At 40.9% G+C, this 25,363-nt stretch overlaps 2 protein-coding genes across 2 annotated transcripts; one reads left to right on the plus strand and one right to left on the minus strand.

The window, feature by feature from the left end:
- The first annotated feature begins 1,230 nt into the window (after window positions 1-1,230).
- LOC149117611 (monocarboxylate transporter 10-like) lies at window positions 1,231-10,378 on the plus strand. Its single transcript, XM_089283416.1, has 5 exons — window positions 1,231-1,544; window positions 2,721-3,017; window positions 3,947-4,515; window positions 6,096-6,465; window positions 8,305-10,378. The coding sequence occupies exons 2-5, from the start codon at window positions 2,810-2,812 to the stop codon at window positions 8,475-8,477; spliced, it is 1,320 nt and encodes a 439-aa protein (XP_089139542.1). The 5' UTR covers window positions 1,231-1,544; window positions 2,721-2,809; the 3' UTR covers window positions 8,478-10,378.
- Window positions 10,379-13,429: 3,051 nt separating this feature from the next.
- Window positions 13,430-23,660, minus strand: LOC110046043 (uncharacterized). Its single transcript, XM_020751711.2, has 14 exons — window positions 23,225-23,660; window positions 22,956-23,042; window positions 22,241-22,339; window positions 21,214-21,355; window positions 20,706-20,806; window positions 19,546-19,745; window positions 18,901-19,015; window positions 18,137-18,276; window positions 17,341-17,502; window positions 16,354-16,506; window positions 15,639-15,752; window positions 15,071-15,127; window positions 14,446-14,623; window positions 13,430-14,119 (listed from the first exon to the last, which is right to left on the minus strand). The coding sequence occupies exons 1-14, from the start codon at window positions 23,307-23,309 to the stop codon at window positions 13,974-13,976; spliced, it is 1,779 nt and encodes a 592-aa protein (XP_020607370.2). The 5' UTR covers window positions 23,310-23,660; the 3' UTR covers window positions 13,430-13,973.
- Window positions 23,661-25,363: the final 1,703 nt, after the last annotated feature.

The raw sequence follows: 25,363 nt of genomic DNA on the forward strand, positions 1-25,363 counted from the left end.
TAAAAGAAATAAACGAATTTCGACAAGGAAAATTTAAGTTAGAAACAATCTCCTGATGCTTTAAGACAAGAAAAAGGCTAAACTTACCAAAGACCAGGAAACAGGAAGATCCTCAGAGAATACGTAGTTACTCGATCGTTATAAAAAGCAACACGGGTGTGCATTCTGATCAGATTATTATACATTGTTTATATTTTAATTTAAACCGAGGAAATTTTAATTTGTTAAGTATATTTGTCGGCCGCCGCTCTCTCATTAGACCACCGGCCGGCTCCTTTTTTTTTTTTCGGCTCGTTTTCAGCAGAACATTTACTTAAGAAATGTTATGAGAACGCCTGAAATGTATTTTTTTCTGGAATGAATGATTAACATTTCTGGGCTTTAGTCGGTCATGCACAGTACCGCAATAACACAGCAGCAAATTACTGATCAACGGTAGGTATAAATTCTACTAACTTTGTGAGAACTCCGGCGCGTTCTATAAGAGTCAGTAAGCTTGTAGGGCTTAAGGAACCTCTGAACATTATTATTTTTTCATTTTTACACACTTTTATTGACGTCTTTTCCCGGACTCTGAGCTTATTACCAGCTGTTTCTGCTCTATCTTGTGAAATTTAAATTTAAATTGACAATTGTATTTAGATCGTTATTAGCATAATTTTTATATAATATTACTTGTAGATTAAATATAGGTCCACATCAGCCTCTGGCTCCCTTTAATTTAACCTATTTCAAATAAAGTATGTATGTATGTATGTCTTACAAGAGAAAATGTATTTAACTATCTTACTTACAAATTGAGGCGCAATTTTTACATAGAACGGAACATTAGTGCATTAAGCAAATGTGAAGAACTTGAAAATGCTCATTTATTTCTTGCTATTGTGTATGCGAGTAATGTTTCAACAAATCCAGATAAATCATAGGTCCAGGAGGCAGCGATTGAGACTTCGAATGTGCCTTTTGGTCGATAATACAATACCGGGTCATATATGTCCTGTTAATGTAAAGTAATCCTGCTCTTCGCTAATATGATGTCTTCCCACGACACTAATCGCATCCCCATTGTCGCAACATTTTAAGTAGAAAATATGTATTAAAGAAATCAAAGAAATCCCGGCATACGGAGCTGAACTCTGTCATATCTATAATAATAATAATTAAAAATATTTTATGAGGATGTTCCCATCGCTTAAAAGTGGTTTTCAGGCAACTCTTCAAACCGAATCTATGCGCACTGATGTTGACACGTTTCCAGATCTCGCCGGTAAAACCAACAATAGCATTTGGCTTTTATACAGAGCAGTACTCTTGGAATTCATAACAGGAACCATCAACCGAATGGCGATTTTAATGGAAATGGATAAATTTCAATTTTTATATGTAAACTTGTCAATCTGTTTAATTTGTGAAAGCAAAAGAAAATTTGCAATTAAAGTGCGATGGTCTGGGTACGGGTTAACTGCCAGCGCTTCGCAATACATGTGGATAGCGGTCTTTCCTTTATAAGCTGCTGTGTTCGATATTAAGGCAAAGAATATCAGGTAAACGATTATTCTTTTCATTCCTTTATTTCGTCTCATCCTAATTGACCATGTTGTATGCTCCCTGTGAACCGACCTTGAAAAACCACTAACGGTGAGTGAGGTTAGTAAATATTATACTCGGCTTGACTGAGAAGCTGTGGCTAAATGACCGGCAGTCTGATATTTTTCTCAAATTTTAAGGAATCGAAGGAACCCATCCAATTCAAATTATCGTATGTCGATTAAGAACTGCCAAGCGATACAGAAGAGCGGTATAGATCGCAAGTCTAACGCTTGGTTTACGCTCGGCTCGGAGAGCGAGACCATGGTTTGTCACACTTAGAATTTCTTTAGGTCGACTGCCGGTCACGGTTTCCAACTCACTAAATGACCGGTAGTCCGATACTTTTCTCAAATTTAAAGAATCAAAGGAACCCATCCCAACCCGAGCGATCCAGAAGAGCTGTATAGATCGCAAGTCTGATAAACATTTGGTTTTAATACGCTCGGCTCAGAGATCGCTCTCTCGGGTCCGCGTGAGCGCGGGCTCATTTCCCGAAAACGCGGCTAGTTATCGAACCTACTCAGAGATCGAGACCATGGTTTGTGACACTTAAATTTTTTTAGGTCGACTGCCGGTCACGGTTTTCAAATTACTAAATGACCGGCAGTCGGAGTTAAGGGAATCGAGCGAACCGATCATGTACAAGCTATCTTGCAATATGTCGACTGAGGAGTTTCAAGCGATCCAAATTTTTTTTTTTCTATATTACAAGTATGAGAATGGATGGGTTCCTTCGATTCCTTAAATATCGTGACCGGCAGTCAACCCCAAAAAATTTTAAGTGTCGCAAACCATGGTCTCACTCTCCGAGCCGAGCATAAACCGAGCGTTAGACTGGCGATCTATACAGCTCTTCTGGATCGCTTGGCAGTTCTTAATCGACATATGATAGTTTTCTCTTGAGTGGAAAGTTTAATAGAGCGTCAGGGTTAGTAGTGGCATACGGCTTCCAATTATCCTTGTGTTCTATTTGAGGTAAACAAAGGGCCAGTGTTACGGTTTTTCCTGCATGGCCGCCGCATGGGCGCGTAGCCACAATAAAAACTCTAGGACCTGTAGGTTTCATTCAGTAGGGGTTAAGTAACTGTACCGACTCCTTACTAAACGAACTGGCATACTGTATAACGTAGGTGGTCAGCAGCCAAGACATACAATATTGGATTGCTATCAGTAAAAGAAAGAAGAAAGAAAACCTCTGCAGGAACCAGGGCACTTTATAATGGCAGACGTTGAAGATCATATACCCTGTTCTTCACATTCCGCTTGCTGCATAACCAGACGAGTTCAAAAACACGACAGTGGCTGGGCATGGGTGGTCGTCATTTGTGGTAGTCTGTGTAACGCGTTCGTTCTCGGATGTTCCTACAGCTTTGGTGTTATATATCCCTCGCTTTTGGATGAATTTAAAAGAGGCAAAGCACAGACAGGTAAATTTTCCCCAGTAAAACAGCGGTATAGGATGATACACTGTGCCGGCATAATTTCTAGAACGATGGTGGAGGTAGAGCATCGAGGATCACCCAGAGATAATAGTACCCTTTTGCCAGCTTAACCTGTGATCAGACGTTCTTTTGGACCCAGTGTGTAACGTGTGTTACTGATTTGTTTCTCTCACCAGTTGGAGTGTTTTTCTCAATTAGATTGTTCACATCCCTTGATTAGTTTACAACTTGTTTAAGCCTGTCGTGATATCATGAAAATTACGTTCTTTTCGCAGGAGGGAGGGTGGTGGGGAACATTTTTGTTGCATAATAACGGGCATAGTAGTAACAGCTAACTATTTAACTACAGTCGAACCTCCCGTAAGCCACCACCCAACAAGTCAATCCCGGTCGCTTATGAGAGTTTAGATCGTATTGGGTCAACATTTTGCCTCATTAGCATATGGTTACTGCAACTTGCCACATGATTAAATGTTTCAATCATGCGAGAAGTCAATTTCGAGAAAAAATTCGGCACTTCCCATGGAGAAATGGCCGTCTCTTGCACTACCCAGGAATGCGATAATGTTGCAACAACTTATTATCCAATTTTCGCTCTATTATATATAATTATCTGTCAAGTGGTCGCTTACGGAAGGTTAAAAACAAAGGAACATTTCAAACTTTTAGCTCTAAAAGTGGTGGTGGTCACTTACGATAGGTGGTGATTTGACTTGGAAACTTTTTGTATTTTGGAAAACTGGTCGCTGCGAAGAGGAGGCCACCTACGAGAGGTGGTTACAACCGGAGGTTCGACTGTATTTATTTACTTATTTATTTATTTGTTTATTTATTTATTTTTTGTTCATTTATTTATTTATTTATTTATTACATTATATAGTAATTATATCATTTTTTCACTTGATTGTTTTCAGCGTGGATTGCCTCTCTCGGTATGTCCTTAACATTCTTTTTTGGTCCTTTGGCGGGAAAACTCTGCGATCGGTTCGGTCCCAGAGTTGTTTCAATCATGGGAGCCTTGGTATCTGTCGTGGGACGTGTGTCAACTTCTCTAGCCCAGAGCTTATACGTCATATACTTTACATATAGCATTTTATTTGCTTTTGGAGGATGTTGCACTTACACTGCTGTCTTTGTTATTGTACCAAAGTACTTCCTTAAACGACGTTCCTTAGCAACCGGAATGATAGCCTCGGGGCCAGGTGCTGGTACCTTTGTGATGAGCCCAATTTTGGCACTCTCCATAGAGGGGCTGGGCTGGAGAGGAGCGTTTATTGTAATGGCCGGTATTGTCGCTTTAATTTGTGTCCTTGGATGTACATTTGATCCGAACACCCCGAAGAACACTTCCGAAGAACATGTTCATATGAGCATATATGCCAAAGAAAGGAGAAGGAAATTGATAAAAAATGCTGAATACTTGTTAATAGTGTCTGCTACCACTATTGTTGTCTTAGGGAACTCCGTTCCACAAGTCCACCTGGTAAGTCAATTAAAGCCATTTAGTACAGTGTCATAACAATTTTTAGAGTATAGACAGGACCCTGCGCGCGCTCTGATTGGTCAAAAACCCGTGTTTTATCAGAGTATAAAACATAGAAAAGGCGTGTTTTATTGTTTTGCGCGTGTAAAATCTGTATCATAAAGCAAAATAATGAAGAAGCCTAAGTCGTGTATTGCACTGTGATAAAACACTCCGGACATTTCCCTCGTGTTCTCAAATGCCCGTCGTGTTTTATCACAGTCACAAACGGCTTAGGCTTCGTTATTGTTAAATACAGCCTTTTTTACAACTTCTCTGTGGAGAGTTTCTCCTTATGAAACTTCTTCGTACCTCTTATATGTGGTTAGAGTGTTCAACTGCGCACCATCAAAGCTAAACAGTAAGAGCGATATATTTTATAGCAAATCACAATGCAGCCCAACCTCGTCCCTAGCTAGGAGCCCCGTTAATATGGTCACCAATGGGCCATGAAAATTTGGCCGTATCAACGAGGTGGCCGTATTAACAGGGTAGGGTCAAATCTCATGACTGGTCTGAGTTGAGTGACGTCTTCATTGGTCTAGCTGGGGAGAAGTCAGTGTAACATATATGTAGAGGAGGAGTTCAGACACGGACAAGAACTTGCACCAATCCTCCTCCATCTGTGCCTGTAGCCTATTCACGATTAGTTTTGGTTTGGCACTTTTTTGAGAAAAAAATAACAAACAGGGAAATAGGTTTTAGGATAATGTCTGGCCTGTACAGGCAACCAAGCCAACCCAAATTAGAGCAAAGACGATTACAGTGGAATCCTGTTAATCCGATCACCAACGGACCACAACAATTTGGTCGTATTAACGGGGTGGCCGTATTAAAATTAACAGATGGTAAACGCCATAACGTGCACTATTGAGTTATGGATGCACGCGGGAGGTTGCTAAGCACGAAAGAAGCGGTAAGAGTCGCACGAGGCGATCGCCTCGTGCGACTCTAGCTTCTTGAGTGCTTAGCAAACCTCCCAAGTGCATCCATAACTCAATAGTACACGCTATGGCGTTTACCATTTGTTTTATAACATAACATTGAGACATTGAACAACAGAAGTCCTTTTATTGAGCTACATCACAAAAAAATGTTCGTGTAGTCTTACATGACAAGAGAAAACAAGCGCGCGAAAATTCATTCCTGACAACCGACTGCACACCAGTAACTCGATAAAGTTTCATCTTCACACAACTGTGAAGACAGTTTCGCATTTCTGGGAGAAGGACGTCGGCCATTACTTTGGAAACAATGTCTGTCAAAAGATTTGCTTTGTAAACATTAGCACACACGTCAGCAGCGTACACCCATGGGCAAATAGTAGACGCTAAATTAACCAATCAGAGCGCGCGCTTTGCTTTAGTTATGTTATAAGGGTTCTTTAACTATGAAAATGACTGACTGAGCTCAGTTTTGTTCGGACCAGAATAAAGTGGCCGTAGTAACGAGGTGACGGTATCAACGGGGTGGCCGTGCCAAGTACTTGTAACCTTTAATCAGAAACTGCCCTTTACTGACCATAAGAATTTCTTTTCTAGGGACGCTACTGTGAGGAGAAAGGCATCAGTTTAAACTTAGTCTCGAAGCTTTATCTAGTACTTGGTCTGTGTTCAGTATTTGCCAGACTCTTGGCCGGTCGCCTGTGTGACTTCACATTCGTCAACCGTCGTTATTTCTACCACGTCTGTCTTTGTGTTACGGGTATTTCAACCTTGTTCTGTCCCTTGGCAACAACTTTTCCAAGTTTGCTGCTCTATTTCATCACGTTTGGTTTCTTCGACGGTGCCAATTCGGCCGTGGCCAATGTACTGGTGTTAAACGCTGTTCGTGAAGAACAGCGGGCTCGCGCGTTTGGAATGTGGCTCTTTTTTATGTCTCTATCCATGGCATCTGGACCACCACTTGCAGGTGAGTGAACCGATTTTTCCTGACCGGAGCACCGACCGATTTTTCCTGAACGAAATCGGTGTCGTAAGCGGAGTCGTAAGCTCGACGGAATCGGAGTCGGAAGAATCAGAATTTTTCCATACCTTTCGATTTCGTTTACAACCCCGTCGAACAGCTAACTTGTCAAAACGAAGCGCAAGCAGGGATGGTACATTTCGCTGACCCCTAGTCCATGGACTACCCCGATGGACCTGGTCCGTGGACTACTTGAATGGACTACCCACGGACTACCCTAAATGGACCACCCTGAAATCTGTGGCAAACATAAATTTAACAAAGCTAGAACCCGAACAAAAGATGTGATCGATCGACAAACACAATTACGGAACATTTGCGATGGAACAGATTTAATCCCCAACTGGACCTTTGTCACAAAATATTACAACCGAAATAGAGGAAATGAGTTGCTTTTCTCGTTCCCTGTTATGGCGTAAAGAATTGGCTCACAAGTCAGAGATGAATGCGATTATATATGCCAAATTTCCACTTACCATCTAGCGTCCTTTTCATATTGTGATCGACCGTGAGCGACTCGTGAGCGACTACTGCGCCTACTAGCTACACTCATTTGGTCAGGGGGAAGAAATACAAGATGGTGGTATATGGGTGTATGGGGTTATGTGAATGTCGTGTCTTATCATGTAGGTATTAAACAAAAGGAAAACTCGCTCGAATCCAATATCTTGTTACAAAGGTCCAGATGTTAAGGTAGGAAACGTTTGAGGATTAAATCGCAACTGTTCTGATCTGATTTTGTTCGGGATCGTTAAATCTGTTAAATTGCAAGTGTTCCGTAGTGTGTTTGTCGATCAATCACATCTTTTGTTCGGGTTCTAGCATCGTTAAATTTATGTCCCCAGGTCCATCGGGGTAGTCCATGGACTAGCCGGGTCAGCGAAATGTACCGACCCACGCAAACCTTGGCCTTGCTTGGTCATGAAGCTGAACTTCACAACTATAGCTTGGAATTTTGGCTTCTTAGAATACTTAAGTAGTCATTTCCGAGGAATTAAAGCCAAAATACGACCAAGGAAAAATTACAAAATAAATTTGTTCAAATTTCCAGTGCTACACACTAGGTGTTTTACAGGGTGAGGAAGCGTTGTAGGCTTGTGGGTCTACTCAGGTGACAGCGTCTTCCTTAATAGTTGCTTCATGGTTAGATTTTAGTTTAAAACTTTAGACGAGTGGCGTTAATGGCTGATAAAATGTGATTTAACTATAACACTGACATATCAATGTTTAACAAAGGAGGATATGTAGCGTACGTTGCACTGATCATAATTTTACTGAGAATTGCAAAGAAATGCAAGCCAAGTCGTGTTTTGATGATTGAGTGGTGATATTCATAACATCGTAGTTAGCAACAAAATTTAGTCGAAACTATGAAAAAAAAGCAAGTTGTAAACCCTTATAATTATGAGATGGCTTTAATAAAAACATCGGTATTCACGTACGCCAATTCCCCATCCACACCATCCCACCATCCATGCCATTCGGGATCAATTGCGGTCCCTATCGGGGATCATTTCCGGTCCGGGATCATTTGCGGTCCAATTTGGGGATCATTTGCGGCCCGGGATCATTTGCGGTCCTGGGATCATTTGCGAACCCGTACAGATCAGTTTACCCACCCTTTTTCGTAACCCAGGCTTAAAGGTGTCCTCAGCTTGAAAAATTCCTTCTTATTGGATAAAACACAAACACCAAATGCACGTGAACATGAACTCCGAAAAATAAATATTAATATAATAAAAAAAAGACGCTTCCTCACTATCGTGGTTTTCAAATTGTTTCCAGGTTACATAGCGGACTCCACGGGCTCTTATGCGCCCGCGTTCTACGTGGCTGGAAGCTGCATACTGACTGGTGCAAGCCTGTTCTTTATGATATACTTTTTCCACAAACAGGCCGAAAAAGAAACAAAAGCGCAGAGCAGCCTCGTGGTGGTAGAAAAAGTAACTGTTGTTTGATGTGATGTAACATTTACGGTCAACTTGCCGTCGTGGGAAGAGTCTCGCCACCTACGAACTCGCCAAGGCGTCTACACACTGAAGAGTTCTCCCCAAACCCCCCTCAAATTTTCCCGGTCGTTGCAAATCCTTATGGATCTGTATAGTATAGTGCAGTTACGTATCTTGTGCTTTCGTTGACATGCGGACACCGCCTACGTTCATGGCGCCTTGAAGATGTCACTACAAACCTTGCACCCAGTCTTCAAGCTTCTCGGTCAATGGTGGACCACGGGGTCGAGCACCGAGTAACGAGAAGTGAGCCAGCAAACTATGCGTCTTTCAAGTGCCTTTTACACTTAGCAATGGTGAATCGGTCAGTGTAAACCGCAGACCGAGGGTAAAATGCAGACTGGGGTAAAATGCAGACTGCAGAATACAGACGTTTTGGTGTATATCGTGTTATTTCCATTATCGAGTGCTAACCGGAAACACGGTTAATCGGGCTAATCGCAGTGAAAGTCTGCACTCCAGTTAGCTTGGCTAGCCTGAATATCACTCTGGTTAGCCTAAGTATCACTCTGTGAAGGTAAATGTGAGGGACTCATGAGATGTGGGCTGTGAAGGTATATGTTGGGAATTAATAAGATGAAAGCTGTGTAGGTATATGTGGGGGATTAATGACATGTAGGCTGTATAGGTATATGTGGGGAATTAATGAGATGTGGGCTGTGTAGGTATACGTGGGGGATTAATGACATGTAGGCTGTGTAGGTATATGTGGGGAATTAATGAGATGTGGGCTGTGTAGGTATATGTGGGGGATTAATGAGATGTGGGCTGTGTAGGTATATGTGGGGAATTAATGAGATGTAGGCTGTGTAGGTATATGTGGGGGATTAATGAGATGTAGGCTGTGTAGGTATATGCAGGGGATTAATGAGATGTGGGCTGTGTAGGTATATGCGGGGGATTAATGAGATGTAGGCTGTGTAGGTGTATGTAGGGAATTAATGAGATGTAGGCTGTATAGGTATATGTGGGGGATTAATGAGATGTAGGCTGTGTAGGTATATGCAGGGGGATTAATGAGATGTGGGCTGTGTAGGTATATGTGGGGGATTAATGAGATGTAGGCTGTGTAGGTATATGTGGGGAATTAATGAGATGTGGGCTGTGTAGGTATATGTGGGGGATTAATGGAATGTAGGCTGGGTAGGTACATGTGGGGGATTAATGAGATGTGGGCTGTGTAGGTATATGTGAGGTATTAATGAGAAGTGGACCATGAAGATGTATGTAGGGGATAAATACGATGTAGGCTCTGAAGGGAGGTATTGTTTTAAGAGAGATTAAGAGAGATGTGTACATGGCGGTGGAGTTAACTGGCCGCCCAACCATCCGGGTGGTGTCGCACTTATAAAGCGAAAGAACAAAAGGCTTCGCTGTGAGCCAATGAGAAAGCACTGAAGTCACAGCCAAACTGGACAAACGAGTTTCTGACACCGGCTGGATTTGATTATTCAAAATGGCGGACATACCTTAATTTAAGACTCTAATATGTTAATTTGCCAAACATTCTTTATATTCACGCTTATGTTCTGTAACGGCTATGTAATTTATACCATACATACAGTTCTATAATATACGCATTCTTGAGTTACAGTAGCCGGATTAAGGCTTGATTGATGTCGTTCTTTTAAGGTTCTCTCTGTCATCTAATATTACACGTTGCAGCGAAAAGGTAGTTCAAATTCGTCGTCAACGTTTATCGTCCACGAATGCCTACGAGCGAAAACAACTTCCGGTGCCTTGCAGCCTTAAGCATCACAATTTTCGATGTTATTCCGCCAGATATCATTGTCTCCGCAGCATTTAGGTTTGAGGTCAATTAAGTAGCGAGATCCCCGAGAACTGGAAGCTATGGAAAGAGAAATACTGTAATAATTACTTGGTTTGGATCGGGAAAGCCCCGAGTACTCGCCATGTTCAAGGACGTTATCTTATTGATGACGATGGCCTTTAAGTGTTCAAAGCCTTAAGCTATACTGAAGAAGAAGATGCCAACGATTGCCGTGTAGTAATGGGAAAGATGAAAAGGTATTGCATCGGCGAAGTAACGTAAACGAGATTGTTTGAGCAGGAGGGAAAAACTTCCTACCGAAACGCTCGACAACTTAATCGCTGAGTTAAAAAGAACCTTGGCAAAGAGCCGCAATTTATGTGATTATTTACGGTTTTTACAAGATACTCTCATCTGCGTTCGATTGGTCTTGGGATAAAACATGAGCACATGCCACTTAGGATGACAGACCCCACGTTCAGAACAAGTGCATCGACTTTCCAGCATCCGAGATGCAAATATAGGAATCTTAGCAATGACGACGGCGACGTCGAGGACAACCTCCTTGTAATATTGAATTTGTCGAGGATGTCATATGGCTCTAGAACCTCACTCGGGCTAAATATGTAATGACAGCTTGCAATTCTAAATGTAAGGAACTGTATTGAGTATTGTATTGCCAGCATAAGTAACCCGTATTGTAAGTAACGTAAGTAAGTACTGTAGAGCTGTGTTTTGTAAATGAAAATTATTAGAAAAAAAAAATGACAGACCCCCACGTTAAACAAGTGTATCGACCTTCCAGCATCCGAATTGCAGATATAAGGATCTTGAAAATGACGACGGCGACGCCGGGGACAACGCCAAAATTAAATTTGTCCAGGATGCCTAGGGCTCTAAAACCTCGCTCTGGCTAAATATGTAATGACAGCGTTTAATTCTAAATGGAAATACGAAAAATTAGCAGTTCGACTCATCGTTTCTTGTTCGCAGTCATTTTGCGTTGCTGATTTGTAATGGAAGGACTATGAAATCAGTACAAAGGTTTACTGGACACCCTTGCACAGCCTTTGTTTTGCTCATCAAAACTTTTGTTTGGTGGTACTCATTGACGTCGTGGTTTGCTCCAGACTCCGTCCACACTACGCTGGAGGAATTTAAAAACGCATACGGTTAGGCCCACGGTCCAGAGTAATCCGTCACGAAAACGCTTTTAGAAAACGCTCTTGACTTCAAAACGGAGGAATTTGAAAACGCCGGTTTTGAGGTTTCGTGTGGACCTTTTCGAACACGATAGGATCAGGAGAACCACATGATTTCCCTGGCCGATATTTCCTCAAACAAAAATGTAAAACGACCGCTGATTGTTGCTTTCTTTAAATCGCTCCGGTGTAGTGTGGACGCTTCCTAGGTTCGTAATGAAGTCAATAATCAGACTGCGTTCTTCAATGAGTCCAAAGAGCAAAAAGTCGAAGGACTGAGGTCCCGCGCAAAGGAGAAACGCACCAAAAATAAACATCGTAAACAAAATAAATATCTAGGAGTGGAACTCTTTAAGGACCTCGATCAAGTTAAATATTTGTAATATGTTACTAGCATTGTCACGAACTGAGCTAACCCGGCGGCTAAACAAAGTTTTACTTTACTTACTTTTACTGTCAGATTTATCAGAAGGAACCTGCATTGTTGCCCCGAACACATTTAAGACAAACTCTTGTTATTTTTCAGTAATAGACCATCTGTGTGGGATTCACATACCCAGAAGGAAACTCATGACATCCAGATCTAAGGTGCACAACTACAAGCCGCTCGTTTTGTTAAACATTTTTATTATTCCCCTAAAACACAATCGGGAGCCTGTTCACAGGCTAAGTTGGCAGAGATCTTGTATACGAATTGAGAAGACGTCTACGCCACCCTTGCCATGCTTCAATATACAAGCAATATTTGTGTCAAACCTTTACACCTGCAAATCCTTCTCTGACCTTTTCTGTGCAGCAACGTTTTTATGTCTATGAAGGATATAACGTGGCTTTTGAATTCAGTTAGGTCTTTATGACGACCTTCATTAAGTGGCACACAAACGTTTCCCTTGTTCTCTCGTTGCTTACACAGCCGTCTTTTCGAGCGGTATAAAATGACACCAAACTCTAACGTGTGCTGTCGTTTCAGCCCTTTTGCACGAAATTCGTTCAGACCTTTTATACGAAAGCCGGATTCGGGATATGGTGTGTCATATTCTCTTGGTCTGCTGCACTGCCAAAAATGATTGGTCGACAAAATGGACAAAAATAACACTGAAGCTCATAGTCCCTGTACAAAGTTTAACCATGTTCAATTGACTTATTCCTATAATTTGTATCACAATTGTTTGGACTTATAGTACCATGAGATCCACGAAGATCAAAGATATCAGAGGTCAAGAAAACGACGAAAAAGACCAGAAAATGGTGTCACGTCTGCCACGATTTGATGATCTTTTTTGTACGACTCTATTTACTATTTACTTTGAATGAATGCCATCCTTCCAGTTCAAAGAACGTTCACTTATCACGGAAATCTAATTGGTAAATCACGCATCACGTGTTTGTAAAATAGCAAATCACGCATCACGTTATGTCCTGTCCCGCGTCACGCGGCTAATGTGGTCTCAATCACGCATCACGATGCTAATTTTAGGGCGATCACACGTCACGCAAAAACCCTCTGCCACCCTCCGGTTAGCCTGAATATCACTCTGGTTAGCTTGAATATCGCTCCGGTTAACCCGAATATCACTCAAGTTAGCCTAAATAACGCTCCGGTTAGCCTGTTTACTGTTAGCTCTCAATGGTGGAAATGGTAACACGATTTAGTTGAAGTCTACAGTCTGCAGTCTGCATTTTATCCCCGGTCGACAATCTTCGTTTTACACTGACCGAATGATGAATGCACTCCAGCATGCAAGTTGCAGGTGCAAGTTGCACAAATAAGCAACACTTCCCTGGGGATGTTTCACGTGAATAATGCACGTGGGATGCACGTGGCAATTCGTTTGCAATTTATTTTACTACGAGACAAGTTCCACGGAAAAATGTTTCGTTCTGCGGGGCTCGGCTGGGGGTTTGAAACAAAATTAACAAATCGTCTGTTGGACGTTTGAACGATTTATTTTGTATTATTACCTACAGGTAGCAAAAGCGTACTCATAAATTATTGGGTAATGAACTTTAAAACTCCTAAAAAACCGTTTTTTTCGAACAGTTTTCTGTTCTTTTCATATCGTTTCCAATACGATCTAGCAATAACTCGATCGCGAGGCGATTTCTTCCACCGTGGTGAGAAAGGAATTTTAGTCACACTACCAAACGATACAAACGAACTTACTGCAGTTCCTTTCCAAATTTCTTACCATCACCACCTTGTTAATTTCATATGTAAGTCCCCCCCCCCCTCCCCCGCTCTCTCCTCCCCACTCCCCTTCGTGGCATCTCGAGTCAATTACAGGAACCCACTGGGTGTGTAGCATACGTGACAATCAATGAACGCAAGCGATCTCGCGGGAAACAGCCTTTAAAGATAGTTCACGTTGTAATGAGGTCACATATCGTCTGGTCTCCGGCTCTGTAGTATGATGTAACTGACGTCTTGACGCGACACAGCGTTATACTTTGTTACACTTTCTGCAAACCGCCTCATCTGCTAAACTGTCTGAAATCCCCTTTCTTCTTTTTGCTGAATATCTTGGCTTTCTGTTGTAATTTCGAGCTTTTATATCCTGCACCAAAGCCACCGCCACCGCCTCGTCTTTGAATTCGCTCTCCTTTGCTGCTGTGAACATCTGGGAGAATTCGTTAAGGTATAAAGAGACAAAGGTTGTTTACCATTTACACAAATATTCCAGAAATTTCGGTCAGTATAAATAGTACGTCGTTTAGACCCCAGTCGATTAGCCCCTGGCCGTTTAGCCCCAAACCAGAAGTCGAAAACACAGTCTGTTTCCCGTTCTCTGAGCGTGAACGGGGACTTCTGGTTGGGGGCTAACCGGTTAGGGGCTAAACGACAGGTAATCAAACATTTAGCTGCAACACTAAATTCACCCAAAGAGAATCAAACGAAACATAAGGAACTCAGTAAGACGACTTTGCACGCTGATCAAAAGGATACTTAAATTGACTCGTGGTGGCACCAGGAATCCAAACGCAGGCGCGACTCTTTGAAGGTCCAAAGCGTTGACATTGAAGATGGTCTTGTGTTGATGTGAAGCGTATGCCTGTAGGTATGATCTGTACGCTTCCCGAGCTGATTTATGAAGGTAATAGTTCTTTTCTATGAGTTTCTCTAGCTGCAAGATACAACGAACCCATACAGTTGCAGCGGTTTTCAATTGAGTGTCGTAAAAGAAAACCACAGTAATCACCCTGGCCAATCACAATACACGCCGACAATCCAATGAACCAATCAAAACTCAAAGTAAATACGTGGAGCTGACGCGAAGCGCGGGAAAACGTGTGCGAGCCAATCACGATTGGTTTTACTTCTGATAGGATGAAAGAGTGGTGCGGGTTTTTTAAGCCAATCGTAAAGCGTAGTAATGCAAAACCAATTACTTTTTGACACTCAAGTAAAAACTGTTCCAACATGAAGAAAGGGTTTTTTTTTGAAAAATTTCGTCTTACTCTGGAAACCCAGGTGGGATATTGAGAGAACACTGCAAGAGTTAAGAGGCCCGTGAATCGCATTTTCTTCTCGCGTTAACCCAAATACGCTCTGTTGCGTAAAGTAAGCTCACCTGTGACTGGATGTTGTATATTTTTGATGCTGAAAAGTCGTATTCGTTGAGAGGAACCTTGAAGAAAAACACAATAAAATTACATAAAAACTTTGTCCTCGAGCTAAACAGTGAAGTGAAAATTCGTTGTAGTAGGTAGGTCTTCGGGTAAGGTTAGTTTGAAAATGTTCTTACTGGATAAATGAATGAGAGTCTGCAGGTTTTGTGCGCAAACGTCTTCTGTTTTTGCTCCGAGAGCAGAAAAAAGGTAAATTTTCTCAGAATTGAAATCAAACTCGCGGTGTTTGTCACAAGGTTTGCATGCGCTGAATGAACGCGTAAGCTTTCAAGTTCCAGGGATTTGTAAGAAATAGTTAACTCTCGGTAAAATAAGTTTTCTAAACAATGGAATTTGGTTATAGCTTGTTTTTGAGTTGGAGAGCAAGTGTTTGAAAGAAGAATGTCAGTGCATATGTCGCCTACATGTAGAGCACATACGTTAAACAGTGCGCACGAAAGTCATTTCAATCAACTTTGAAAAAATGATCTTGGAAACCCCTTTTAAAACGGTTACACTTCTTAAACTGACCTTCGCCTGCTTTAGATATCTCAAGAATGCAAGCTCCTCTGGTAACAGCAGTAGCAAGGCATGGCCACGACCATCGCTTCCACGTGCTGTTCTTCCTACACGGTGAATGTACTCCTGTCAGAGACAATGAAAAAGAAGCCATCGATCTGAGATGCTTCAAGTCGCGTGAGTTGTTATACGCGGCATTGTTTGGACTCTGCGATTTTGTGGCGGAAAATTTCAGGTGACACACTGTAACGTTATAAGTCAAAAGCAAAACATTAAGTCTAAGGCGAATCTACGGATGAACCCATGGGACTAGCATATATTCAATGGGATGGGGCCTTTTAGAACAGGTCTTCCACCCCTTCCTTCTTTTTGTTTTTTGTTTTTTGTTTTTTGTTTTTTGTGCGTGTGTGTGTGTGTGTGTGTGTCGGGAGGGGGGGGGGTAGTTCGGTGGAAGGCGGAGACTTAGACATATACATGTACGTCTCTCCCAAGCTACATCAGCTAAAAATCCATCCATCCCCCCCCCCCCCCCCGTCAAGCAGCCCTTGTCAGGGAGATCCTCAACCATGTTTCATACAAAGCAAAAGTTCACAGTGTACGTTGGTGTACACTCTTTTGCCACCATGGTCATTTCCTGGTCTTGATTGTGAGATATCAAGTCATGTTCACAAAGAGTTCTAACACGCCTAATGTTCCATGATCTTAATCAACGATCTGTTCCTTTTACCTTGGGATCATCAGGAGGGTCAAACTGAACAATCCAATCCACTTCCGGTATATCCAGGCCCCGTGCTGCCACATCAGTGCACAGCAACGTTCCAGAACTGGCATTGCAAAACTCAAAAAAAGTCGTTGTACGTTTCTGTTGCTTCTGCTTTCCCTAGAAGAAACAAATATGTTGGTCATTATACCACAGGGCATGGCGAGTGCACCATTACACGTGCATAAAGATGTGCATAAACTGAAGGAAGCCTTATTATATGTGTAGTTCCGTGAGCAGGCAAGATGAACCAACTCCTACACTGTGATTGGCTAATCAAGCGGGCAAGATGGTGCTATCTTGCCTGCTAGGGACTACCCACTGCGTCCAACAAGAAACATTTCCCCGAAAGTCATAAATTAAGTCCTTTATTGACTAAGCTTGTTTGGTTAACATGGTTCGATATCAACTTTGTTCTTCACGCAGCTGCATCTAAATAATTCGTATAGCGCGAGTAACTTGTAAGAGCAAAATGCTGTTGTTATTCGCGTTTTTGGTTAACATTGATTTAAATGGCGGCCTTTTTTGACAGTTATCAAATTGTCATTAAAAGTGCGCCCCCCCCCCCCCCAAAAAAAAAACTTTTCAATGTAACACACACTGCACTACAAAACTGCTGTGTGTTTGTTCTCCTGCCTTCAATGTGTTCCAAGGTGTTGGATGGGCCAACAGGATGGCAAAACATGTGAAACATACACTATACAATTGTCTTGCACTGCCGCATATGAACCTAGTAAATAGCCTATGGAGTCTCTCTGTAGCTCAGTGGTTACTGGCAGCACTCCACTGGCATCTGGGACGTGGGGTTCTAATCCCGTTGGAGACTGCGATCTTTTCTTTGTCTCACAGCCCTGACATGGTGAACATCTTTCACAACGTTGCAATAATGTTGCATAGAGATGCTGTGTGTGTTTGGCTGGGCCTTTGAATCACTCAGAAGGATAATGTACTTACATGTATGTGAGCCACTGGGAGGTCGATGTAGTTGAGCAGTTCATAGTGATACTTCACAGAGTTGCAAGACGAGAAGAACACCATGACTTTCTTGTTTCTATTCTTCTTAAGGAAGGTGAACAACACAAGAAAACGCTTCTCAGAAGGAACCACAATGTACCCCTGTGTTGTGAAGAATATGGTTTGTCAAAAATATGACTTGGTTTAATTAAGAACAGATTACAGAAGATTGTGGATTAGACGTTAAGACTGTAATTCTTTGGAAAAAAACAGGCTACTGTCATGTCATTGCGTTACATGTACATGCCTGCCCACTCATCCATGAGTATTTTTTCCACAAGTGTGTACTTGTACTGCAGTTTGCTGCTCTTTTGGAATTTGTAATGTATTACAATACAGTCATGAAAATTTCTAATAATTGTTATGTTGTCTTGTTTTCTATAACACTGCAACAATTTTTGATACTTATGTTATTTTTAGTGCATCTTTGTCCTTAATTGTGACAATAATAACAGTCACTGTGATTTTTACACAGGTGTACATGTATGTACAAAACAGTAGCTAAGAGTGCCAAAAATAGAACTTAAGATAATTTATTGTTTTCTGCATCAAGTGTGGCTGGTCTGAAATACATTGTAAACCAAACTAGATATTTTCGAACACAAGTTTGAAAAACAATTACTTTTCAGATATGTGGAGCCAATATGAACTATGATCAATTTCACCTTGTATAAAGCGATTCTCGCACCTTAGAAGGAAATCATTCCTAAATGAATTGAATTCAACACTTATTAACCTGCTCAAGACCATCCACTGTTGAAGTCTCTCTGTGATCATCTACACCAACATAGAGAGGAGATTTCTTGAGGGAAACACGTGCAAGGTCTTCAACATTCCGTGTTTGAGTGGCTGAAAACAAAACCGTCTGCCTGCGAACTAAAGAGTAACTGCAGTATTAAAGCGCTTAACTCCTAACAGTGACAAGCATCTAATTTCTCCTCACAGTACCGGTACATTATCAAGCACACACATTTTGAGAACAAAGCTACATGTAGTCATCAAGCGTGTGCAGTATTTCACAAATTTTCTGATCAATAAACAGCAACAATTTAGTAATAACAATATATGTGTTGCTTTCTGCTGGCTGAGGAATGAAAGAAGCGGAAAACATTATTCTCCCACACATCTGGGAGTGTGGGTGCTAGTGTGTGAGGGGTCAGGTCACATGGTTTGTCATTGTTTGCCAGTTTTCTTGTTGCCATTTGCCATTGCCTGACCTCCCACCCACCCACCCTTCTAGCTTGATAGGTTTTTGCTTCTCAAGGTCATTAAGTTCACTCTTCTAGTTCTTGTGATGCCCTTGTTGGGCCATGAGTTATCATTTTCAGTAGTTATTAGAGTTTTTTTGCAGCATGTAATCATAGAAGCATCTTTTCCCGCTGGTCACTTTCTTGTACTATTTTAACGTTTTGTAATATTAAAGGTCAGGCTGAGTGGTTCGGCTTGGCATGGCCCCCTGTTTTGTGTGAGAACTAATATTAATACAATTCTAAGCTTTACCTGGAAGAAGTCTGATAATCTGCTTCATTTCCTCTTCAAATCCAATTTCCAGAATTCTGTCAGCTTCATCAATGATAAGACACTGGAGATTCTTGAAAATAAACCCTTGTGTATTCTGCAAAATACATGCAGACATTGGGGAAGAAACAGATAAAAAATTAACTTGTCCATGCTTTAACATGTAAAATTGTACAAAGTCATGTTGTTCACAATCCAGCTAAAGTACTGTCTATTAACTTCCTCCAAGTACAAATTTAAGTTCCCTCACTTTTCTGAAGCAATTATGCTGCATGCTTTAAACTGAACAAATAGTTTCCATGTTGCTGTGCATCTGTTCTGTGTTAGATCACAGAAGACGTCAAAATTTGATAAGAACAAAACGTGGCACATGTGTGGTTAGGCAAGAGTGTCACTGATGTTCTTACCACATTTTGACATCTTCTGTGATCCGTTACTAAACAGATGCACAGCAAAACGGAATCTATCTGTTTTTAATACTAAAAAAAAACAAAAAACAATGTTAATGATGTCATCTATATGCCTGTCCTCCAATACACGTGGATCATAAGTAAGAACCAATCAAAATGCAAGAATAATTTGACCTATTGTATAAAGGCATTTACATTCCTCAAGTTTTAGACTCACTTGTAGGTGATCCAGTAGCCGTCCAGGCGTAGCTATCACTAAGTTGACTCCTTTCTGCAGACGTTCAGCCTCACCCTTTCTGTTGGCCCCTCCCATTACAATCCCAAACGTGTGACTATGGTACTTGAGCAAGTCTCTTGCCACACCATACGTCTGAAGGGATAACTCTCTTGTGGGAGAGATAATAATCACTCCAGTACCTAGGTATCAATATTGGGTAACATACATCAGAGAAGTCACCAGTTACATGTAAGTTCCCACCTCTACAAAATCTTTATAAAATACATTAAAGGAGGGTTGGGCAATTTCTGTGGACTTGTCACCCCAAAACAGACAGACAAATTCTCCCATTTATTTACTCAGAAAGATACGCAGGGCAGAGAAAAACTTCCTAATAACCAGAAAAGAATACAATGTACATTCAGTGCTCAGTAATGCTGACTACATGTATGCCACACTGTTTTTGAGGCATAGTGGTTTTAATATTAATCAATATTGGTAAGCTACAATAAGGTACTGCAAGATTTCCTTTGAAGTGCTCAGTGACATCCAGCGCAGTTGTAAGCTATGATTTGGAGAAGATGGTAACACAACATACATGTAGCACAAATTAAATTTTTCACAATGGTTTTCCCCGTGTGGTGGGTGTTGTCCATTGGGTACAGTTAACACCGCTATCTGAAACTCTTAGGGCAAATGAAAAATAGTTTGAGATGTCACCAGGTCGATACTAAGTGACTGAAAAGTCTATCCAAGAGAAAATGATTTGAGTTTCAGACTGTGGAAAGTTCAAGATACTGATGAGTTTGAGATACATGTAGTAAGGTTGTCAAGGTTCTAATAAGTAACTGTTTTTTTTTTCAAATGCTAAGTTGCTAATCACTTTCAGTTGTAGTTGCTGGTCAAATAAATATAACCATCTGCTATACGTAGCTCTTAATGACAGCCTTGTACATCACTATTAACCCATCATACAATACTTGCCATATAATAACTTTGTTGGAATCTTTTTTCTAGAACAGTATAGGTCTGCAATTTAAGTTAGATTTGAACTCAGAGAGATTTTTTTTCACTCCTAAAGAAATGAATTATTTGTGAAATAGATGTATGGGTAATTATAAAAAATACTTAAAGGTTAGATGAGACATCTAAACACTTACCATTTCTTGGCTTAAAGCTAAGTTTGTAAAGCAGTTCCACAGCTGGGATAAGGAATGCTAGTGTTTTTCCACTACCTGTCCTCGCTGCCCCAAGCAAATCCCTGTTAGGTGACAATGATAATAATTGCTGTTAAAAACCATTATAATTATTGCTGTTAAAAAGTTAATACTGAAAATCTAAAATTTCTCCTTGACAAAAGTAATTGTTCAAAGAGAATTGTCTCACCAACAGAGCACAATGTTCATCAAAATGTCAAGTTCTCAGTGCCATAAACTCAAGTATGTAAGTACATGGATACAAGTCAAAATCCTTCAGTTTCCTGTTTAAGTTCCAATAATATCACTGACAGTTGCTCATTAAAGCACCTCATGTATTATTATAGTATATCAAGGTTAGATGCTGCTGAGTTAAGTTGCCAAAGAGTTCAAATAATCACAGGTCCACAAGGACAAGTTTGAAATAAACACCCTGACATTTATTTGCGTGACTGTCAAGGTGCAGACGTACCTTCCCTTAAGAAGCGGCACTATGCTTTTGTGTTGAATTTCCATCATATTGGTGAAGCCCATGTCAGCGATTGCATTAAGAGTCTTCTCACTCACAAATTCTTCAAGAGATTTAAACTCTGTGCTATCAGGAACTGCCACATCTACAGAGGAAGAAGTGCCCTAATTAAGCTGTGATTTTAATTTGTTTTTGATTTCAAATTTAAAGTTAAATTTTAATTTTCATTTGTTTTATATCTAGAGAATAACATTATAAATATCAGACCAGGGAAAATAGAAAGGAACCTAATGTAAAAATTTCAAGCCCAAAACAGACTTAATAAACATAAATAATCATAATTGAAAATAATGCATAACTGCATCATATATATCACAGTTCCGGAACTCTGGCAAATTGACAGCTACAACATTAGCAGCTTTCAAAAATTGAAGGGGGCCTTTCTTATTCTTATACTCTCTGACAGATGTTACACTACACGTAGGGTAGCAACCATCCAGTACTGGATATCTCTTTCACTGGAAGCACTGTAATAAGCTTCGTCAGTAAAATGTAGAAACCAAATCTAACTTGTGTAGTAATTACAGCTTATAACATCCTGTCTGGGAAAATTGTTATGAAATAGCATGCAAGTTAAGTCATTGTTTGCCGGCAAATGACAAACTGAGCAAAAAGTGTAGAAGGGTTAACCGTAACTGTCAGATAAAGCACTGCATACAATACACCATCACTAACTTAGCACAGCTCTCAAGATCTCCTAACCCCTTCATATGGACCTACTAAACAAGTTGGTCTGCTCTGAGGTCTCACTCCATTTCTATACACCTATTAAAATGTTGTTACAAGTGTTCATACAACTGCTTGGGAAATTTGACAGGATAGATTACTTCTCCCAGCCAATAAAACAGACAGACAAAACTTTTTCACATGATTACCCAAGAGTGATAAAATTATTTTTATTGTCTCATTTGGGTGCTAAATTAGACCTTCCTTTGCAATGAAGAGATTCGCGATAAGGATTAGAAGTTACCTTCTGGTAAGCTAACACTTTCATATGAACGTTTCTGTTGCTTTGCCACAGCAGGCTCCAAGCAGCGTTCACCATCTGATAAAACAGGGGGTTCATTACCTAGAATTTGAAAAAACAAATTTCATGGAAAGTCACAGGTGGCCCAGACATTGAATATGATTAATATGTGACATTGTGCTGTTGGTGATTGTGTTATGATTTCAGCCATGGTGGTCTAAACCATCACAAAGTATAACTCAACTAAATGGCTTTAAACTACCTCCAGAAACACAAAGACATCAAAACAATGCAATACAAACATGAGGAAAGCTACTTTTATTTAGTACATACATGTAATTTTCTATGCAAATCATTTAGAGCAATTTTCAATTCATTCTCATACATTCTTATAAACGGCTGCAATCATAATGCAATCACCAACAGCATAATAGATGTCACGCATTAATTGTATTCAACGTCTAGGCCGCCTTTTGCAAAGTAAGCAACTACTACATGTGACATTTAATTTAGAGTAAGTAACAAACAACAACAAACAACAACCTTTCTTTGAGCTATTGTATTATTTGTATTTGTAAGCACTATTTAGTTTTTCGGTATGCAGGAAATATCTGTGAGGGAAAATGTTTATAAAGTGTTCTAAGCTTACTGGTTTGATAAATCTGAACTCAACACACGTTTGAAGCCGAAAAAGGCTAACAATATTCATGACATGTACCATGGTGATCTTGAACTTTCTCGTCTTCTGCTAAATTTACAACCCCGTGGCTTTTCTTTATCTCCTTACGTTTCTTTGCCTTCGAAGCTGTAAACGATACAATAAGCATTAATTTCAGCTTAAAAAGGCTTTGGCAACAGGGAATTTATGCACAAAACAGCTGAGATTTCAGTTCTAAACGGTGAAACACGAGTCTGAACAATTGCAATCAACATTAGAATGTACCAGTCGATGAGCTCGAACACGGGTTTCGTGTCAATGAACCTTACCTTTATCGATCTCCGAATCCCTGGGTAGTAGTTTTCGCTTTAAATTTTTCTTATTTTTCTGTTTAATATGCTTATCCATACCCATAAAGAACGATAAATCTTCACATAAATTACCTAAGCAAAACTCAACACTCAAACGCACGTGAATGTTGCCTTAGCAGCCGGGCCTTCCGGTAGTGCTGCTGATCTCCAAGACTCGCAGGCTCGCAAGGGGGTCGCGGTCGCGGTTGGGGTTGGAGGGTTGGTTGGAGGATTTTCGGCTAAAGACAATGACATTTAGCTGATCCCCTTTTAAATGTTATTTTATTGAAGTGACTCCCCCTCATAACTAGTGATAAATTTCGTGATATCCGCCCCCAAGGTCTTCGCACACATACTCACCTTTCGACGCGTATAGTGCTTTTAACATTCATATGCAGGTAATAATTCTAACTATGATGCACTAACAGTATAATGAAGCCGCCATGGTGCAGTCTCTTGATCCGTATCTTTTGCTGTAACCGTCCCAAGTGCTTGGAAACTGCAAAGTTACTTTCTAGAGTGCCAAGTAGCAGGCTACAAAGCCCGTAAGGGCGTGTGATATTTACCGGGCACCCCCTCAGGGCTCTCAGTTATGACTGACGCCCCTACTCTTATCCTAAAAATCAAATGATACCCCCCAAAAAATCCTCACACCCCCCCCTCCACCCTCCCCCCGCCACAGGCAATAAATAATGACTGGCCCTTTATAAAAAAAAGTTCGGCTGTGAGTGACTACAACAAACTGAACGAGAAGGACTTCAAACGCGATATCGAAAGTGTTCCTTTTCATGTAGCTATGATTTTTGATGATCCGGACGACACGCTATGGATGTGGAACAAATTATTTCTACAAATTGCAAACGATCACGTGTCGATGAAACGGTCAGAGGAAACTATCGTCCTCTCTATTCTTAGCATACCAAGCAAGATTCTGGAATCATGTGTCAACGATACAATTATAGACCACGTGCTGAACTTTAATCGTCTGGCAACAGATAATCAGTGGGCATATCGAAATTAAGGGCTACTCCACCGAGCTCCTCCTTGTCCACCTGACAGAAACTTGGAGAGATGCGATAGACTCAGGTCTCGTGGTGGGTGCTGCATTTGTCGACTTTAAGAAAGCCTTTGACTGTGTAGATCATGACGTCCTATTAAACAAGCTTCAATGTCAATTTGGAATACGTGGCCTCTTAATAGATTGGCTGACGAGTTACCTTACATCTAGGCTGCAGTACACGGCCCTAAACGGGCAATGATCCAGATTCTGATCGGTGTCTTCCGGTGTCCCACAAGGAAGTGTCCTGGGTCCCACTCTATTTATTCTCTACACAAGCGATCTCGTGGAGTCAGTTCAGTCTGGGACCGTCCATATGTATGCTGATGATACGACCATCTACTACATAGGGAGGAGCGTAGACGAGGTCGCCGCTGCGCTAAATCAATCCCTAACCGAGTTGTATGCGTGGTGTGTGAGAAATAAGCTGACCCCGCACCCGAAAAAGTCCGAATACACGCTAATCCACAGAGGATCCTTTACAGGCCCCCACCCACCCATATACCTTGGAAATAACATTCTGGAACGGGTCACACAAAATCGACTCTTGAGTGTCGATATTGACGATAAATTGAACTGGTCAGCACATATTAAGGGACTAAAGAAGAGCTTCGTCAACAAATTGAGTCTCATAAAGAAGAGCAGATTTTTACCTAAGCAAGATCTCTTAAACCTATATTTCAAAGTTATAATCCCTGCAGTCACGTACGGTATATCCGTATGGGGAGGCACGAATCGCTCAGATGACTTCGACTCACTCGAAAGACTACAGTCCAGAGCAGCAAGGCTTATTTTCAATTTTCCTAAAGACCTACCATCAGTTGAAGCCCTCACCAGGGCCAAATGGGACACTCTAAGAACCTATTATAAGAAATCCATTCTGAAACTAATTTATAAAATGTACTACAATGATTCAACACCCTGTATGACTGCACATATTGCAAAATCACAGTCCTCCTATAATCTAAGAAACAGCCTTAAGCTGAAAATCCCTCATTTTAAATCAAATATCAAGAAATCCTCCGTATCTTACAGAGGTACAATTCTGTGGAATTTTCTAC

This window comes from Orbicella faveolata, unplaced genomic scaffold (genome assembly GCF_042242905.1).
Source record: "Orbicella faveolata isolate gen_17 unplaced genomic scaffold, um_ofav_v1 contig_12, whole genome shotgun sequence".
NCBI lineage: Eukaryota > Metazoa > Cnidaria > Anthozoa > Scleractinia > Merulinidae > Orbicella > Orbicella faveolata.

What these genes read in the sequence shown, in the direction of transcription:
- LOC110046043 (XM_020751711.2), bottom strand. Translation starts at nt 23,309, where the DNA reads ATGGGTATGGATAAGCATATTAAACAGAAAAATAAGAAAAATTTAAAG. An exon ending in GGCTACTGGATCACCTACAA is followed by an intron (nt 19,016 to 19,545) that starts GTGAGTCTAAAA and finishes TGTATTTTGCAG; the next exon opens with AATACACAAGGGTTTATTTT. An exon ending in ACCCTCCTGATGATCCCAAG is followed by an intron (nt 15,753 to 16,353) that starts GTAAAAGGAACA and finishes TGTCTCTGACAG; the next exon opens with GAGTACATTCACCGTGTAGG.
- LOC149117611 (XM_089283416.1), top strand. Translation starts at nt 2,810, where the DNA reads ATGGCAGACGTTGAAGATCATATACCCTGTTCTTCACATTCCGCTTGC. An exon ending in CCGTTCCACAAGTCCACCTG is followed by an intron (nt 4,516 to 6,095) that starts GTAAGTCAATTA and finishes TTTCTTTTCTAG; the next exon opens with GGACGCTACTGTGAGGAGAA. An exon ending in ATCTGGACCACCACTTGCAG is followed by an intron (nt 6,466 to 8,304) that starts GTGAGTGAACCG and finishes AATTGTTTCCAG; the next exon opens with GTTACATAGCGGACTCCACG.